The 17,208-nt window shown below is 48.5% G+C and overlaps 5 protein-coding genes across 15 annotated transcripts; 2 read left to right on the top strand and 3 right to left on the bottom strand.

Moving 5' to 3' along the window:
• Positions 1-319: 319 nt before the first annotated feature.
• On the bottom strand, positions 320-6,703 carry cc2d1b (coiled-coil and C2 domain containing 1B). Its single transcript, XM_053882809.1, has 25 exons — positions 6,623-6,703; positions 5,703-5,815; positions 5,480-5,630; positions 5,313-5,419; positions 5,118-5,246; positions 4,866-5,009; positions 4,605-4,803; positions 4,421-4,539; positions 4,278-4,350; positions 3,940-4,023; positions 3,729-3,862; positions 3,588-3,660; positions 3,402-3,529; positions 3,229-3,343; positions 2,999-3,171; positions 2,809-2,934; positions 2,683-2,741; positions 2,506-2,622; positions 2,289-2,362; positions 2,020-2,078; positions 1,892-1,943; positions 1,728-1,827; positions 1,571-1,661; positions 1,087-1,209; positions 320-1,009 (listed from the first exon to the last, which is right to left on the bottom strand). Exons 2-25 carry the CDS (start codon positions 5,760-5,762, stop codon positions 998-1,000), a joined length of 2,502 nt encoding a protein of 833 aa, XP_053738784.1. The 5' UTR covers positions 5,763-5,815; positions 6,623-6,703; the 3' UTR covers positions 320-997.
• Positions 5,270-11,467, top strand: pak1ip1 (PAK1 interacting protein 1). Of its 3 annotated transcripts, XM_053882815.1 has the most exons (12): positions 5,270-5,681; positions 7,134-7,644; positions 7,711-9,633; positions 9,695-9,857; positions 9,947-10,067; positions 10,142-10,216; positions 10,279-10,331; positions 10,405-10,550; positions 10,616-10,713; positions 10,779-10,878; positions 11,119-11,245; positions 11,320-11,467. In XM_053882815.1, the coding sequence occupies exons 3-12, from the start codon at positions 9,553-9,555 to the stop codon at positions 11,448-11,450; spliced, it is 1,095 nt and encodes a 364-aa protein (XP_053738790.1). In that variant the 5' UTR covers positions 5,270-5,681; positions 7,134-7,644; positions 7,711-9,552; the 3' UTR covers positions 11,451-11,467. The 3 variants fall into 3 exon arrangements, with proteins under 3 accessions (XP_053738790.1, XP_053738789.1, XP_053738791.1); XM_053882814.1 differs by lacking the exon at positions 7,134-7,644; XM_053882816.1 differs by lacking the exon at positions 5,270-5,681 and having other exon boundaries at positions 7,117-7,644.
• LOC128769262 (uridylate-specific endoribonuclease C-like) lies at positions 6,805-8,929 on the bottom strand. Its single transcript, XM_053882817.1, has 7 exons — positions 8,866-8,929; positions 8,246-8,345; positions 8,065-8,176; positions 7,881-8,002; positions 7,685-7,797; positions 7,426-7,576; positions 6,805-7,263 (listed from the first exon to the last, which is right to left on the bottom strand). The coding sequence occupies exons 1-7, from the start codon at positions 8,874-8,876 to the stop codon at positions 7,003-7,005; spliced, it is 870 nt and encodes a 289-aa protein (XP_053738792.1). The 5' UTR covers positions 8,877-8,929; the 3' UTR covers positions 6,805-7,002.
• LOC128769260 (serine/threonine-protein kinase MAK-like) lies at positions 11,403-16,727 on the bottom strand. 8 transcript variants are annotated; one of them, XM_053882811.1, is made up of 12 exons: positions 16,626-16,727; positions 16,448-16,558; positions 15,862-15,916; positions 15,425-15,546; positions 15,269-15,351; positions 15,010-15,142; positions 14,773-14,944; positions 14,495-14,662; positions 13,859-14,062; positions 13,436-13,796; positions 13,275-13,373; positions 11,403-13,202 (listed from the first exon to the last, which is right to left on the bottom strand). In XM_053882811.1, the coding sequence occupies exons 2-12, from the start codon at positions 16,546-16,548 to the stop codon at positions 13,009-13,011; spliced, it is 1,692 nt and encodes a 563-aa protein (XP_053738786.1). In that variant the 5' UTR covers positions 16,549-16,558; positions 16,626-16,727; the 3' UTR covers positions 11,403-13,008. The 8 variants fall into 8 exon arrangements, 3 of the variants coding, with proteins under 3 accessions (XP_053738786.1, XP_053738785.1, XP_053738787.1); XM_053882812.1 differs by having other exon boundaries at positions 11,404-13,202; positions 13,436-13,513; positions 13,580-13,796; positions 16,448-16,657; XM_053882810.1 differs by having other exon boundaries at positions 16,448-16,657.
• LOC128769263 (transmembrane protein 14C-like) lies at positions 12,045-12,940 on the top strand. Of its 2 annotated transcripts, none has more exons than XM_053882818.1 (5): positions 12,045-12,103; positions 12,191-12,276; positions 12,490-12,591; positions 12,663-12,750; positions 12,822-12,940. In XM_053882818.1, the coding sequence occupies exons 2-5, from the start codon at positions 12,201-12,203 to the stop codon at positions 12,889-12,891; spliced, it is 336 nt and encodes a 111-aa protein (XP_053738793.1). In that variant the 5' UTR covers positions 12,045-12,103; positions 12,191-12,200; the 3' UTR covers positions 12,892-12,940. The 2 variants fall into 2 exon arrangements, with proteins under 2 accessions (XP_053738793.1, XP_053738794.1); XM_053882819.1 differs by having other exon boundaries at positions 12,050-12,103; positions 12,188-12,276.
• Positions 16,728-17,208: the final 481 nt, after the last annotated feature.

Raw genomic sequence — 17,208 nt, 5'->3', positions numbered from 1 at the left:
CGATAGCCAGTCATTACCACTTGCCATTTTGTTTATGGAAAAAGACGAGGGATAACAGAACGGAATTTTTATAGTTTATAAACCTTATATTCAATATTTTATAGGTTAAAAACCTGTTAAGGGTCACGTTTCAATGACAATTATGAATCAAATAGCGACCCCAACTGGTTTTATTTGGTCACTGCAACAAGCTATTGAAACATTCGAGTTTAGTTTGGACCAAAGCTCGCTAGCTCATTACGAAAACTTTCCTGTTTAAAATGCCTTTAATTTTGACGGCTTTAACTTGAACACAGCTCCACGCAGACGACTGAAAACAAGTAATTTATTCAACATTTCCCAAGAGTGACATTTGTAAACAGGCAGACAGTTTCTGTGGTGAGTGTCAAAAGGTTGAAATGTAGATCATATATTATAGAAGAATGTAGCACGGTTCGAGGTACAACCGTTTGTGGCTCAGAGAAAAACAATCAAACATTACCTCAGGCCTTTGTAAACTTAAACAACCAAGGGCAGAATTAAACCGTGTCTTTCAATCTGATGCATAGTTTCAGCCAACATTTAAGTGGATTGCTAACATTAGCAACAAGCTACTGATGCTAAGCATCGAATATAAAGTTGTTTGGTGGGTTATTTGTGCATTTAGAGAAGCGCCACGCCAGAAAGCAATACATTTAAAATGTCTTACGAGTGTCAAGATAGTTTTTTGGCAAATGATACTTTACACAAACAAGCCGTTTATTTTGTTTATTAATGACGCTACTTTCAGCAGCAGGTTGAAATGAAAAGGATTCGGCAGCAACAGTGAGTAGCTTTGGTATTAATGCACGTCTGTGTGTCTCTGCGGTCAATCCACAGGCAAGCAGCTTCACCAAAACATGACCTGCGGCGCGGGACCTCAGACCCTGCGTGTCGTCGGTGCTGTGTCAACCAGTCTGGAGCTCCACAGTCCTCTGTCTTCTCCTCTGAGGTGTGTGTGAAGAGGGTGGGCCTCACGTCAACACAAACCCTGGGGGAGATCAGACGACAGTCAAGTTTAATCCTCAACCTGTGAGTACACGTGCGTGCGTGTGTGTGAGACGTCACCGGTGCCTGATCTATGACCAGCCAGTGCTCGTGGCTGCTCTGCATGTCCTGGCCGCTCAGAGGCTGCCGCAGCCGCACCTTCACCTCCACCATTCCTCCGGTGCGCTTCCGCCCATCCATCACCTGGCGGAGTTATAAATGACATGTTCGGGCATTTCCAGGTCAGAAATACGCGGAATCCAAACTCGATTCAAATGAAACTAACTCCACCTGCTGGTCAATAGATGGTCGTACACTGACACGATACGAGAGTCGCAATGCCTTCAGAATAATTCTGTTTTTTAAAGACGTGATCAAACGTTTTAAAAGTAGTGGAAACATTGAAACAGGTGGATGGAAGTGGAGAGTCTTACCTCTCAGGATTAAAAACCAGTGTTTGCAATGTACGATACTGTACTTGTTCCTCTGTTTTCCATCTGCAGTGGTCAGTACCGACCACAGGGGCCTCACATGTGACACAACTGACCCTCCAGCGACAGCTCACCTCCACGATCTCCCTGATTTCACTCTCGTTTTCCAGCTTGTCCAGTTTCACCAGCGCCGTCCCCAGAGGCTTGTCGCTCCGCAGGAACCCACTGAAACCCATCGGCTCCAGTTATTCCTCAGAAACATGCGTGCGCTACATTGAGCCGAGTGCTCACCCTTTGTGCAGCAGCTCCAGCTTGATGCCTTTCGACGTCACGATGCGTCTGAAGCCGCGGTGGTTCCGGTTGATGGAGAGCGTGAAGGTCTGGTTGTATTCTGGTCGGGTCAGAATCGTCCGGTTCAGTTCAGGTCCAGCGTTGTTAGGAGCTCCAAGACTCACCTGGAGAGTTAGTGTTCTTGATGACCGTCGTCTTGTGTTTCTGCGGCTGATCCTGGACACAAAAGTGACAAGTCGTCAGAACTCAAACAGGGTCGGGGGCGGGGCTACTTCACTGAGGATTCTCTCACCGAGCTCGGGAAGGGGAAATCGAACTTGACGTAGGCGTCCAGGTCGTGGGACTGGACCCCTGCAGAGACCAGAGATCTGAGCGTTAACTAGAAAAGCACTCAGAGGGTGCAAATCTCCTCCAACGAAGAATCCTTTGAAGAACTGAAACCTAATTCCCTGAGCGGGAATCGAACCCAGCCCACGGTGGTGTGAGTTCTGAACTCTGACCCCTGGAGGGGGTGTGTCTGTCGCTTCTAACGAAAAAATGTCATCCAAAACCGTCGCTTACCACTTGGAGCTGGAAGATTCATCCCCTTCACGATCTCCACCACCATGTCCGTGCTGCTCAGCTCAGGGAAAATCCTGCCACGAGGAAACACAAGGTTAAGACAAGTGTTCGGCTTCAGGTTCGTTTGATGTCTGGAGTGTGGAGTTGTGGGTTAGAATCCCAGTCAGGTCAAGACCCAGGGACCAAAGCTGTGTGAAGTTCATCTCATGTGGCCCACCTGACGGTGTGGAAGGACTTCTCCTCGAAGTGGTGTTTGGGAGGAGGCAGGCCTTTGGCCTGGGACAGCTTCAGCATCTCCAGACTCTTCTTACAGCCTTCAGCCATTTTCTCGAACCTGGCAACACCAGAGGTCGGTGAAAAACCGGCTAAACACGGAGCATGTTGTGGTCCTTACCTGGTGGTTTCCGCAACGTTCCCCAGGTGAGTGAACTGCTTCGAGTGGGTCAGACATTTCTGAGAGGATTGACAGAAGCTTAGAAAGACGGCGACTCTGAAGCGAGACGGTGGGCGTCGCCGCTACCTCGTGCTGCTCCTTCAGGATCTTGGCCAACCTGCTGTACACCTGTTCGGCCTTCTCCGAGACCTGCACGTCATTGTGGTGCACCATGATGAATTCATCCTCTTCCTCTCCAGGGGGCGACGGCAGCTGAAAAGCACACATGACTTCCACCTCCTTCCAACTGAAACAATGTTCAGGGCAAACATCTCACCGTGGTGATGTCCACCGGCCGGCCGCTGCGCGCCGCCTGGACCATGGGCTCCAGACCCTTGGCGGTGCGCAGCAAGGTCTTCGCCTGCTCCATGTCGTTCCTCTGCTTGGCCTGCAGGGCGGCCTTCATGAACTGCTTCTTCCTGCCCTCTAGCAGCGCCACCAGCTGCTCCGCTGTAGGAAATGGAGCGGTGGGATGCAGAAGGGACTCGGCGGCGTCCGCAGACCTACCTGTGGGAGACAGCGTCTCTTTGGAGGGCGACCTGTCGGGTGAGGCCGACGGAGTCTTCCTCGGTCTCTGACCTGCAGCCGGGACTTCCAGCAGGAGCTTCTTCGGCTGTTTGGACTACAACAGAAATGTCTAATTTGAGCCAGCGGGGATTCATGACGGAGCAAGTCGTCACCTCTTCGTCTTCGTCGTCCTCCTCCTCAGCAACATTCTCAGTGGAGACCAGTTTGTCCGCAGCCTGCAGTGCAGCAACAAGTCCCTGGTCGCCTCCGGTGGACTTGTGACCCGGGATTGGAGGGAAACCTGTCCGACATGAGCGAGGTCAGCAGCGGCCAGGTGATGAGGAAACAGCTGAGCTCACCAGGAGGGACAGGAAGCTCATCGAAGTTGACGGCTCTTCCGGCTTTGTGAGACCTAATGGCCGCCTGGTATTGCTGCAGAAGATCGGCGCGTTCGTCATGGCTTCATATTTCAGTGGAATAAAACGTCACTTCTGAGTTACCTTTGCGATGCGATCATACATCCTGGCCTTCCTGTCGTCACCCTTAGCTTTGGCCTGAGCGGACGTCTCCCTGTACTTGTCCTGCCTCTGCTCCAGGGCTTCCAGGACACTCTGAGGAGCAACAGGACCTGAGGCTGGAAGAGGAAGAACTTGACTCGATTTGATTTGAACGAGGCGAGATCGTCGTTGAGCTGATGTGCGGTTGCTGTACCTGCAGGTGTCGGAGCTGACTGGACAACTTGTGAACTCGACTCAGCGGACACGTCCTTCACCGGACCCGAGTCTTTTACAGCAGCTTGATTTGAAAAACGTCAGTCAAGCTCACATCCACTCAACAAGGACCTGGTCACTTTTACTCGCTAGCTGCACCAGCTAACTCCCACAGCAGCAAGAACATTACGACCACCTACTTAGTGCTGACACGGGTGTCAAAGCCCATAAGCCACTTCATGGGGCCGCATCTAGCTTTGACTTATCTTTTACTAGCAATTGTCTAGTGAGACGGCTTCATGAAGAAAAACCCAGGTGAACAAGACAACAAGTTCTCACATGGAGGGGGAGGAAGTGCGCTCAGGTCCACGTCTTCTCCTCTCTCCAAGGCTTCGATCGTAGAAGCGAACCACTACACCACAACATCAAAAAAGTTCTATGAGTTTGAGGCAGTTCTTTTGTTTCGACGCCATGAAACTCACTTTGCTGGTCCTCAGAAGCAGCTTCGCCTGCTCTATATCTCCCTGCCTCTTGGCTTCCAGAGCAGCCATCTTGTACGCGCTCTGCCGCTCCTGGAGCATGGCCTTCGTCGCCGCCATCGCTGGAAACAACAGTCACACAAGTTGTGATTGCGGCAGTGGATTCAATGATGGAAATGGAACTGACCTTCAGTCTGAGTGTTCTGAGAGGCAACTCCTCTCGCACTCTCTTCAGGAGACGGGAGGCTGCTCAGGCTGGGCGACACAGCAGGGGCCTCAGGAGCATCACTGCTGGCTTGAGAGGCTCCGGTGGCCACGGGTGGAGGCATGTCAGCCTCATTCACCGGCTTTCCTCTCTTGACTGACGCCAGCATCGTCTCCAGGTTCTGCAACGGACCGTTGCTGGTTCAGTTCAGCAGGGAAAACAAAACAGACACAACCTTCCAACCTTCAGTCCGCGATCGTATCTTCTGACTTTGGACGACGCCCCTGCAGCTTTAGCGTTTTGTATGGCCGTCTTGTACAGGCTGATCCTCTCCTCCAGGGTCTGCTGCAGGCTGCTGGGAGCCGCTTTGGGAGGAGGTTTCACCACCTGTGAGAAAAGACAAGGAAAGATCTCCACCCAGGAAGGAAAACACACACACACAGGAAGTGGAGCGCAGCCTGGTATTGTCGGTTATTTCAGCGAAAGCCGGCGCACCTGAGTCGTGGGCGAAGGCAGTTTGGTGGCAGCAATACTTTCAGAAGCATCCGGAGGTGCGTCCTCATCTTCCGACTCACCCACCGCTTCCTCCTCATCATCTTCACCAACCACTTCCTGTAGCTCCGCCTGACATGATTGTGCAAGTGGTTAGCATAAGGCGTTGGTTTAAAATCCAGTGTAAGCGCAGCTCACCAAAAGGTTCTCATCGCCTTCCACATCCTCATCATCATCTTCATCTTCATCCACATCCCTCATACACTCGTCAGCCATCCGTGCAATGTCTTCCATGGGGAGAGGAGCTGCAACACAATATTAGTAGAGAAGTGCTGTTGTCCTGCAGCGGCAAAGCTGAATCTTACTTTTCCCCTTGTGCTTTCCTTTCCCAGCCGCTGGAGGCCTGTTATTCCCAGTGAGAGCAGCCAGCTCAGCCAGCAGCTCTGGGTTGTCCAGGTTATCATCCTCCATCCCCATCATCATCTGCTCGGGGTCCATGTCCATGAACATCCCAAGCTTTGCAGCGAGACACCACGTCAGATGACTCCAAGCAACCTACGATCGCAGGTAATAACCTAGTGCTGTTACCTGTTTTGCCGCGTTCGAGCCGCCGCCTTTGGGTGGGGGCGCTCTCTTCATCCAAGCCATGCTGAATGAGCTGCGCTCGACGTTTCGAACTCGGCTCAATTGGGACGGTCAGGCTGCCATAAATAGAGTCATGTGAGCCGTTGTCAGGTGCCTTAAAACACTCTGCGACTGTGTTTTAAAACCAATGCAATATATGTGACCTCACTTCCTGTGGCATCAAAAGGTGTGTTTTCGCCACAAAGTTTGGTTTTATGAGAGAGAAGACATTTTACAAAAGCTTCCCTTCACTTCCTGGATAGTGCCAACCCCGGAATGCTCGTTCGTGATTCGTCGACAGCTTGTCACATGACCACGCCCAGCGAAAACAAACAGCACCAGCGCACTTTATTGCGCTAATAACTTGCGGACTGTCAGTCATTCGCATTCTGAAACAGTATTTTAGCGTTTGCGCGACACTAGCACAACCATTTGCTCCATTAAATGAACATCAGTAGTTGGTATACATGCAGGGTGGCTGTTTCTCCATGACGAAGTTTGTTCACTTGAAACCATCCTGCACGTAAACCATATTTTTTCTCATCTTAAGGAAACATAATAGACCAAACTGTCAAGGAAATAAAGGCAAAATGCTGACCTTTATGAGAGGAACGTCAAGTAAAGCACATCTCTACTTTGCCTCAACCCCACTTACAACTGACGGGATCAATAGAAACACCAACCGAGCCTTGAATTAAGCGTCTAAGACACATTCACTGGAAATTCTGATTCTGTTAGCTCAACGGCTAACCGTTAGCTTTGCGAGCTTCTGACGTGAACCTCGCTTGCATCCACTAAATCTGCTTTGCAGTGGGATTCTGGTAGAGAGAGACAGTATTTCTCCCCAACCCATCGAAGAAGTTGTGCGGAATAAGCGCGGTTACCTGCTCGATCATGCTCCCGTCCGGAGTTCCACGACTGTTTTGACAGCGGCAGTGTAGCAGCAACTGCGCATGCGAAACCTCAGGCAACCCACGTGTTTCTAATCCCTAAGCGCGGTCTGTCAGGCTCCTTGAACCGCTTTGTCAAATCCGTTACAGTAAAAAAAAAAATCTTTATTCTGCAGATAACTCAATATTTCTAAGTTTCACAACATATTCCTTCATGCTTTTCGCTACATCATGGCGGCATGGAATGAGGAGAATACAGAGTGCAGGAGAAACCTGACCTGAGCCTTATAAAGCGATACAAATAGTGCAGATCTTATGGATATATCAACCTGCTGTGCATACATAAAAACTAGCTTCTGTAGTAGAAAACATTATTACAAATCTCTGTTATTGCTGCTGAGCAGTTTCGGGAAAGACGTGCCGATGGACCGTCCATGGCGGTAGACGACCAGCTCCAGCATGTATTCGTCCACCTTCACCGTCACCGAGGTCATCTTCTCCGTAGACATGAGGAAGATGATGGTGAAAACAGCCACCTCGAACTCTGGGCTCACTCCGATGAAGGAGCCACCGACTGGCTTCACCAAACCCTTCCAGCTGAACTGCAGGTTCAGGACGTGGTCGTCTTCATCCGGCTGTGGAGGAGCGACGAGACACATCAGCTGGTGTACCACGTCAAACACATGCAGTCAAGAAGAAACTGTCCAACCCTTCACCTTCACTCTTGCTACTTCATTGTCTCCACCCTGCCTGCACTCTCTTCTTCACCTCTTTACATCTTGATCAAACGTTCTCACCGTTTCTTTGTGACCTCTTGCTTTGTAGCCTTTGTAGTCCACATGCTGGTGTTTCTCCTGCAGGTAGAACTGGATCCAGTTGTGTAGACCCATCACTTCATGTCCCTTGGTTTCTCCAACAAACACGTGTTCGAAACCACTGGAATCCTCCCTGGGCCCACCAGAAAGACATTTTAAAATTCAGACCTAAGGGTCAATTTTACCTTCAAGAACCAACATGTATGAAAATCCCTATTCTCTCACGCTGCGTGAGACTCACCCTCCTCCTCTCTCTCTGTGGTACAGGCGGAACCAGATGTTATACAGCTGATTTCGAAACTGGTCCGGATTGGCTGGCGACATCCTTTTCCTGATCAGATACTGATGAGCATGCTGAGGCAGAGTGAACACTGTGATGAGGAACGCTGGTGGAGGAGTGGCGTGCCACATCTGTAAGTGGATTCCTGACACTGCACCTTCATGACCTCAGTCTCCATCACTGCACTCAGAAACAGCTGGTTCTCCTGGAGCTCTTCTGACGTGACGGTCTCCGACACGCCTGTGGACGCCTCGTAGTTGTCCAGCAGGTTGATGAAATCTGCCGGTTCACAGTGGAATTAGAGAAACCAGACACGTGTGAGGACAAACATCTGGACTCACGGCTGTACGTCTCAATGCTCCTCAGCTTGTCCTCGTCCACGTAGGTGAAGAGCGGATGTCTGGCTCTGTCTCTGGCATAGTTGCTGCCCTGCTCCACATACCCGGCCTTTCCCTGAGAGAAGAGTTAGCAACCGTCATGCTGCAATGGTGCGGCCATATAAAAAACTGATCATCAACTGACCTGCAGCGAGATGATGTAATCTCTCCCCGGCTTCAAGCGATTGGTATCCAGACGCCAGAGATCATTCAACACTTGAGTGAGTTCCTGGCTGGCTTGTTGACTGTTTCAGAGCAAACAAAACCGTGACCTTCCCACAAGCTGTCTGCGTGAGTAAAAAACGTCTTCATAAAATAAAAATAGTTGAATTAAATCTATTCTGACAGTCATGTGGAAAATCTTGTGACAGAATGAAAGAAGTTGATGACTCATAACACAGGCAGTCACCAAAGTTCTGGTCCTCCACTTCTCATTCGAGCAGAGTTTAGATGAAAACTCTCAAAAATCTCAAACCTAAAGAGAAAAATCAGGTCTAACTCTTCACAGATGATGCTCTTGTTTGTCGAAGCTGCAGTGTAATTAAACTAATGACTTCCAGCCTCTGCTCCACGTAGACACAGGGTTCTAAACAGTGTTAGAATCTTGGAGAAAAAAGCGGCTCAAGTTTCACTCTGGCAACACAACACCAGTCTTCTGCACTGAATGGAAAGATTGTGCGCAACAAGCCACGCAAAGCAGCAGGAAAAAAAGTTTAAACTCCGAGCTAAAACTGTGGCTAATGACAAGTCAGTTCTTCTGCTTACCTTCTCGCCATGACGGAAAATCTGACTGACTTCTTCTTTCACCCTCTAGCTACTGTACTGTTAGTTGAGCTGTCAATCATGACGGTGTCAAAGATGCAGCCAATAGCGGGACAGAAACACGATCCCTTGTCGTCAGAAGGGCGTGGTCAGCGAGTTCGTTCCAATCGCTTATGCTTTTAAAAAACTTTTATTTTCTCATGTGACTGAATCTAATTCTACGAGGTTTCTAAAACTTTGAATGATACGTGTCTCCTTGGAGCTACAGACATTTTAGGAATACAAAAGTTTGAAAACAAAAAACGTGATTTTTTTTTTTATTTGAGTTGCTCTTTACCGCGATACATTGGTCGGGAAATATCCATTTAATCGATTTTAAGAGCAACTTTCAAAACCTTTCCAATTATTTAGCGAAGTAGCGAAAGCATTTTATTTTGAAAAGCATTTCTCGCTTGGGCAAGGCGTCGTCGTGTGTGCGCATGCGCAGTGTTGCCACATGTTATTTTGGTTTGGCGAAGCTAACTTTAACTGATTGTACCGTAGTGGATTAAATTCACACCTCGCGTCGTTTACACTGTCGTGTTTTCAAGGAAAGTCATTTTTAATCGTCTTTAACAGAGTGTTGCTAAAAACTAGAGTCTCGATTGCGACTGACGAGGTGAGAAGTTTGCAGCGAGCTAAGTTAGCCACATGGCAGCAGCCGTGCTGGAGCTGATCGCAGGCAGCTACGAGCAGGTCGCTTTCGGATACCGAGTGGACACTGGAGGAGAGGTAAGCTGGAGCGGTGGCGGCGTTGCGAGGCGCGGAATGATGTGGAGCCACTCTGCTGCAGGAGTGGACGGCCAGGCCGGACTTCACACACCATGCCCACTCGGCGTCCATCTCAGCTGTGGCGGCCAGCGAGAGGTTTGTTGTGACCGGGAGCAAAGATGAGACGATCCAGCTGTACGACATGCGGAGCAAGACCGAGCACGGCTCGCTGTTGCACCACGATGGTGAGCGCACTCCTCCCTACAAGTTATTATCCGACTGTCTGACTGACTTGTCAGGACTGGTGAGGTATTCCAACACTATTTGTGTGCAGGCAGCATCACCTGCCTGGAGTTTTATGGCTCAGATCACCTCCTGAGCGGAGGAGAGGACGGACTGATCTGCGTGTGGAGCACCAAGAAGTGGGAATGTATCAAGTCCATCCACGCTCACAAGTGAGTCCAGAGAGGAAGGTCTCCTCCTGATCTTCCTCCTCCTCCTCCTCACTCAAGCGTCCTGTTTGTCTCAGGGGTCACGTGACGTCGCTGTCGGTCCACCCCTCCGGGAAACTTGCGCTGTCAGTTGGGACTGACAAGACTCTCAGGTAACGTCCTCACACCCGGAATCATGACGGTGAAGTTGAATCTGATGTGCCCACCTCCTCAGAACATGGAATCTAATAACGGGCAGATCGGCTTTCATCAAGAACATCAAGCACAGTAGGTGTTCCCTTGAGCTGCTCTGTTGTGTGAGACCTGCATGTGGGTCATGTCGGTCTGCGTGTCTGTCCAGACGCAGAGATGGTCATGTGGTCGCCAGAGGGCGACAAGTACGCCGTGGTTCAAAACCAGACGTTGAGCATCTACGACCTGGAGACGGCCTCGGTGGCCGCGGCGCTCACCAACCCCAAGAGGATCTCCAGCGTGAAGTTCCTGAGCGTGAGTTCTGTGTCTGCTCTTGACTCCAAGCGGGACTGAGCTCAGACACGTGTCTGTGGTTTTAGAATGCCGTCCTCGCAGTGGCGGGCGACGATGACGTGGTGAGACTGTGCGACGTCAGGACTGAGAAGTGGTTGTGTGAGTTCAAGGCTCATGAGACGAGGTGAGCTGGTGGACATCTGAGGGCGGCTTCATCTTCAGCTTTAGTCACTAGACTCTCTCCTGCAGGGTGAAAGCTGTCGACTGCTTCCACATGGACGGCTTCTGCGTCGTCGTGACGGCGTCCAACGACGGGTTCATTAAGCTGTGGAAACTTCATCTGAAGGAGGCGAGTGCAACGAAGAACCTCCTGTCTATGAGTGACAAGATGAGAGTTGGTGACGGTCTGGAGTAGCTCTGACCTTTGACCTCCCATGACTAGATATGACAGTAAAATATTTCTTTTATCTGACATCAAATGTTTCTTGATTTTTTTTTTTTTTTTTTTTTTTTTTTATCCTCCCCCCATGATGATCTTTTTTAGGATGAACCTTTTCACATGTCTTCATTTGTTCATCTTCATCCACAGGAGCTGGAATCTCCCACTCTTCTTCTGGAAGTGAACACAACAGCCCGGCTCACTTGCCTGGCGGTATGGAGGCCTTCAACAGTGCAGCAGGTCACAGAGGAACGGGAGAAACCGACGTCATCACAAGGTAGAGTCTGACATCAGCTGCCGTCGATGATCATGACCAGATGTCCACCTTCATCTTCCTCCCTGTCTGAACAGAAATCGCCGCACAACTTTCCACAGTGAAGCGGAAAGTGAGGCTCTGCACAGAAAAGGTCATTCTGGAGGACGAGAGCAAACCTAAGAAGAAGAAACGTGGCGGCAAAAAACAAGCGAATAAAACTGTTTAATATTTCTTTAATCTCGTCTCCACTTTGTTTCCACTCACTGTGCAAACTTTTTTTATCTTTAGTTTGTTATTCAGTGAAAGATGCTGATCTGCAGCACTGAACACCATAGCGTTCCTGTCGTCAGGATTATTTTGTTGTGACTTCATTTTACATGTTTATCTCGTGATTGACATGTTGCTTCTCATGATTTTAAGCTTGTGATCAGTTATTTCAATGAGTTCCATCATTTTCTACTTATTAGGTTTGATGAACGCGCATTTAAACTTCCATTCCTGTTTCCTGTTTACCTTGGTCCGATTTTCCGCTTTATTTCTTTGTAATGCATTTATTTATCTTAACGTTGAAAACGTATATCATTTGCGTTTTTGACAATTTCTCAAAAAAGATTTCTCATTACTTTGTCACATTGATTTTGAATGTTTATTGTCTGATCACATTCGTATTACACTTGACCTAACTTCGTCAAAAATCTCGTTGCTTTCACGCGGTGTATTCTTATTTATTTAAAGTAGTTCGCTATTTTTCTTTAATTCCGTAGTTTACTCACTCCAGAGCCGCCGTGTTTTATTTTGAAGGCATCGTCACGGAAGTAGAATCAAGAACAACTTCCGCAAAAAAGTATTGAAGTTGTAGTGAAAGAAAAAGAAACACAGGTGAGAATTAAAACATTTTCGCTGTCTGACTTTGTTTCGCCACATCACACGTGACTTAAAAAAAAAACCACACTGTGACGTCAGCAGGAGTGGCGTCATGGCTCTGGATCTGATCGGATTCGGCTACGCTGCGCTGGTGACTGTCGGAGGAATCGTCGGTTACCTGAAAGCAGGTAGCGCTTCATGTCTGCCAGTTGGTCGGACGCTTCTCGCGCAAAAACATTTGAAATTCCTTTCAGATTTAAACTTCAAAACTTTAACTGTGTGGTCGTTCATTCACAAATTAAAAACATCTCAGAAAAACTGACTGTAGAACTGAGAGTCAACTATGTATAAACTAAATTCTTCCTTGACCCACACAACCATCTCACGTCTGTGTCCCTCAGGCAGCTTTACGTCTCTTCTGGCCGGACTTGTTTTCGGGTCTCTGTCGGCGGCTGGAGCTTATCTGAGCTCCCAGGACCCCAACCACGTCTGGCTCTCTCTCGGTGAGTCCGCGTTGACGCGCTCTCCTCCTGGTTCCTCACCGACACGGTGGAACTCATCTCCCTCTGAGCAGGCTCCTCTGGAACCCTGGCGGTGGTGATGGCGCTGAGGTTTCTGAACTCCTGGAAGTTCATGCCGGCTGGTTTGATGGCTCTCGCGAGGTAACCAAGGCTACACTGTCGTGTTTCCACTCACTCACTGAGCTCATGCTACAAACTTGTTTTCTCCTCAGTGGCCTGATGGTTGTTCGGATCGTCGCTGGAATATTAATTCCCATCATCAAGAGGCCACACAGAGTCTGACTGTTTACGTCTGTATTTCTATGTAGCTGAATATAAAACTACTGCTGACTGCTGCTGTACGCTCTGGATCTCTTTGAGAGCTGGATTGTGAAACTTGATTCTCATGGGTCACCGCTGCTAGCGATAGCCTCCGTACTTGGCCGTCCAGTCCACGCGTCCGGTGACTGGAGGGAGCGTGTTCTTGGCTGCGGAGCTGTGAGGGTTGAAGGATCTGCTCCTCGACCAGCTGCAGTCTGGACGAGGCTGCGACTCCTCGTTTGATGGAGTCTTGTTCTTCGGTGGTTTGGGTCTGGACTCTGCCGACAGATCCACTAGAGAGAGGAGAGATTCAGTTGAGCTGTCATGCCAAGTATCAGCTGTGGATCCCGCTGAGAGCTGCTCACTTGCAGTGGTGCTGGATGGGATCGGTGCCAGGACGCTTCTCTGTCGTCCAGCTTCACTCGTCCTGTTAGTTCTAACCGCAGTGCCTGGATGTGCCAGATCTGAAGGACAAATCTGGAACTTAAGTGGTTCACAACAGAGGACGAGTGACCGATGAAACTACCTGTAAACAGATTCGGGTCTGGCGCTCTTAAGTGACTCAGCTGACCTCCTCTAGAGAAGTTGCTTTTGATCTTCACACCTGAAACACGGCTGGTGGGAGTTAAAGGTTCAGGCGAGCGTCCGGCTTCAGGTGAGCCGCTCTCACCTGGGAGGTACCTGCACTGGCGCAGGTAGTGCAGTTTAGCCGCCAAGATTCTGGAGTCCAGCGTTGGCTCTTTGAGTCCGGGCAGAGCCACACTGCGGGCACAGACGGAGGGCTTTTTGGCTCCGACGTCTCCATCGTCCACGCTGTCCCAGCTGTCCAGGGACGTGATGGAGGTCTGACCCCAGCGCCTGCGTCCAGCCCGAGCTGCTTTAGGAAGCTATGAAACCACAGACTGGTGAAGACATGCGGATGTGTGGCACCGACTGTCATCCTGCTCACAGGCTCGCGGTTGGTCACCAGGCTGAGCGGCTCTCGCTGACCCTCCCGCCCTGCAGCCGCCTGCTGAGATGCTCGTGACTCTGTCGGAGGCTCCTCACTGCTCTTGCAGAGAGACTTCAGATCGTTCCTCGGGATCTGCAGTGGCTCACGGGGCGCGGTTGTTTCAAGTGCCTGACCCACGGAGAAGTAGGGATAGCGCAGGGCCTGGAACCAGAAACATGTCACCAGAACCACAGCAACCTCTAGTGTCCTATAAAGGTCTTCGCCTCTTCACCTCCTCTATCTCTGTCCATCACTCTGGGTGACTGACTCCAAACATTGCTTTCTCTACATCAACTCATCGTCACTCCTCCCTCCTCCTGCCTCATTCACACACTACAAATCACTATGTCATCAGCAAACATCAGTGTCCAACTTACTGAGTTTCCTTCATGTAAAACATTCACAACTGAAATACAACCCTTTTTAGTTTGATTTTATTTTTCAACATTCATGTCAATTCAAATATAATAATATTATAAATACGAGGGAAAAATTTTATTAATTATATATATATATATAAAATAACAATTTGATTGAGAATAAATTCATTTTAAATTCCGGCCTCAAAAGTGTGAGAAAGCCATTGCAGCTGACCTGAGCAGCGCTCGGTCTCTTCTCCGGGTCCCACTGCAGCATGTCCTTCATGAGGACGATCGCTTCCTCGCTGGCGTTGGGAATCAGAGACCGTAAGCTGATCGGAACGCACTTTGGGAAGCGGAAGTTCATCGCTGAGGCCAACACAAAACCGTCGGGCCAATCTGACTGGTGCAGGAGGAAACGTGTTAATAGAAGGAGGACATCTAGCGGTGAGTGGCGGACACTGCAGCTCTGAAGTCAGGCTCGACCTTTGCCCTTCTAAAAACCCGTCTCACCTTCTTCAAAGTGCCGAGCACCTGGCAGATCTTAAAAATCTCGTCCACCTCGCTGTTGCCGGGGAAAAGAGGCCTGAGCGTGTAGAGCTCCGCCATGATGCAGCCGACGGCCCAGATGTCGATGGGCGAGCTGTAGCAGACGGACTTGAGCAGGACCTCCGGCGCCCGGTACCTGGACACAGCGACCGTGTGACGGGTCTGAAACACCTGGCGCGGCCACTGAGTCACCAGCCTCACCATCTGGTGGACACATAGTCGGTGTACGGCGGCTGCGAGCGGATTTCTCTGGCGAGTCCGAAGTCGGCCAGTTTGACCAGCTCGGGGCCCGTGCAGAGCAGGTTCTCAGGCTTCAGGTCGCGGTGGAAGTAGCCTGGAAATCAAGAGGATGTGACCTTGACTTTGACCTGAACTACTGCGGCGAGAAGTGAAACTGTATTTTTGTATCATTTCTTTAACATATTATTCATTTTACGGAAGCACAACAACAGTTTCCCACCGTGCTTATGAACAAAGGCCAGGCCTGTCAACACCTGGAACAGAATGTTTCTTATCTCCTTCTCGGAGAACTTCTTGTCCTCTCTGCAGCGGAAAAACACAAGATTTCCGAGCATCCACAGCGGGTCAGAGTGGCACACGACGGCTGCGTTCTCACCTCTGGTTCATCAGCTGGTAGAGGTTCTCCTTCATGTACTCGAAGACGAAGTAGAGATGCTCATGTTCTCTGATAACTTCTTTTAATTTCACAACGTTTGCATGAGTCAGCTTCTTCAGGGACTTGACGCACGAAGAGAAACATCTGGCATGAACATTTGACCCCACAAGAAATTCAACGCATATTGGTTGGATTTTGTACTCATCTTAGTCTTATCTCTGATAGTATTTAATGTCTGGAAATATTTAATCTCCACTTATTCATCATGTCTACGGACTGGTAATTTAATTTTTTTTCTGTATCTCAAATTGTTATTTTAATCTTTAATTTAAACAATTTAAAATGATTTTTTTGGTAATAATTTGATCATGATCTTTACTTTCTTCCGACTGTACTTTGTTTTATTTTAACAGATTTTGTTCCACATTAATTCTCACCTTCACCTCCCGCAGATTCAAACATTCGTCCCAGGAGTAGAACTTCCTCTTCATCCTGGTGAGGAAGGTCGTTGAGAATATTGTGATGAAGGCGACCAAGGATGTGTGTGTCACGACAAACGTCACGTCTAAAGATACACCATCATAGTTCGTGGAGTCATGACACTTTTATGGCAGCTCCAAGGGAAACACAAGTTGTCTGCCGTGTGGGAGCATTTTGATCATTTTGTCTCGGATTTTCGACTTGTCTTGTTCCATTCTAATTCAAATTAATTTTATGGTATAATTTAATTTAGAAAATTAAAAACTTTTTTAAAATAAAAAACGTTTTTCACATTATGATACATTTTTACATTATTTCGTTATATTATTATATATATGTAATATGTATATATATTATTACGTGTCAGTATTCAGCGACACAGTGTCAACACAGTATCAGTACAGTGTGTCATTGTGTCGAAACGCTTTATGATGCCTCATTTACTCATCACTATATGAAATCATCAACATCTTCTTATCACTTAATCGTCTTACAATCCTCCCTGTTGGAACTGTGATACAGCAGCAGCAGCTCTCAGCTCACCTCTTGATGGCCACCAGCTCACCCGTGTCTCTGCTTTTGGCCAGCACAACGCTGCCGTAGGTTCCGTCCCCGAGCTGCTTCAGAGAGACGTAGCGGTTCATCGTCCCGCAGCTACAGATCAGGACGAGACAGGAGACCATGAAGAGGCTCCTGGTTCACCATGAGAGTTCAGTCTGACCTGGAGAGTGGAGTTCCTGCCCGCCGGACGCCGCCTCACCTACTTTCTGTTAAGCTGGCAGAGCGATAGAGGAGCCTCCTGGGAGAGGAAGTGGATTAAGATGAGATTGAGGAAGTGTGCCAGGAGGACAAGGTTGTCACGTTGTAATGTTGAACTCAAGCTGAGGATGGACATTAAACATCCGGTCAGGACTGAGTTCCTGTCTTTCATCTGGGTTTTATTTTTAAGTGGTCCACATTGACAATGAAAAGTGGCTACAATTGATCAAGATTTTATTGATATTTATTATTTCAATGTGGCGATTTAAAGTAACAAACATTTCCCAACCACACAGTAAATATATATTCTGATATATTACATGTACATGCTGATTACTAAACGAGATGTTAATATCAGATATATACAAAGAAAATAAAAAGCCCCAAATATCATAAACGCTCAAAAATAAATTGGATTTCAAATATACCGTGATATAAATTGTATTTGAAGCAGTCATTTTTTTGGAAATAGCAAAGACAAAAAGGAGAATAATATTCATTACAAGAACATATATTCGTTCCATCAGAACTATATCGAACTTCCG

Source organism: Synchiropus splendidus, chromosome 13 (genome assembly GCF_027744825.2).
Source record: "Synchiropus splendidus isolate RoL2022-P1 chromosome 13, RoL_Sspl_1.0, whole genome shotgun sequence".
NCBI lineage: Eukaryota > Metazoa > Chordata > Actinopteri > Syngnathiformes > Callionymidae > Synchiropus > Synchiropus splendidus.
The sequence above is the reverse complement of the archived record's forward strand: the minus strand, read 5'-3'. Positions and strand labels throughout refer to the sequence as shown.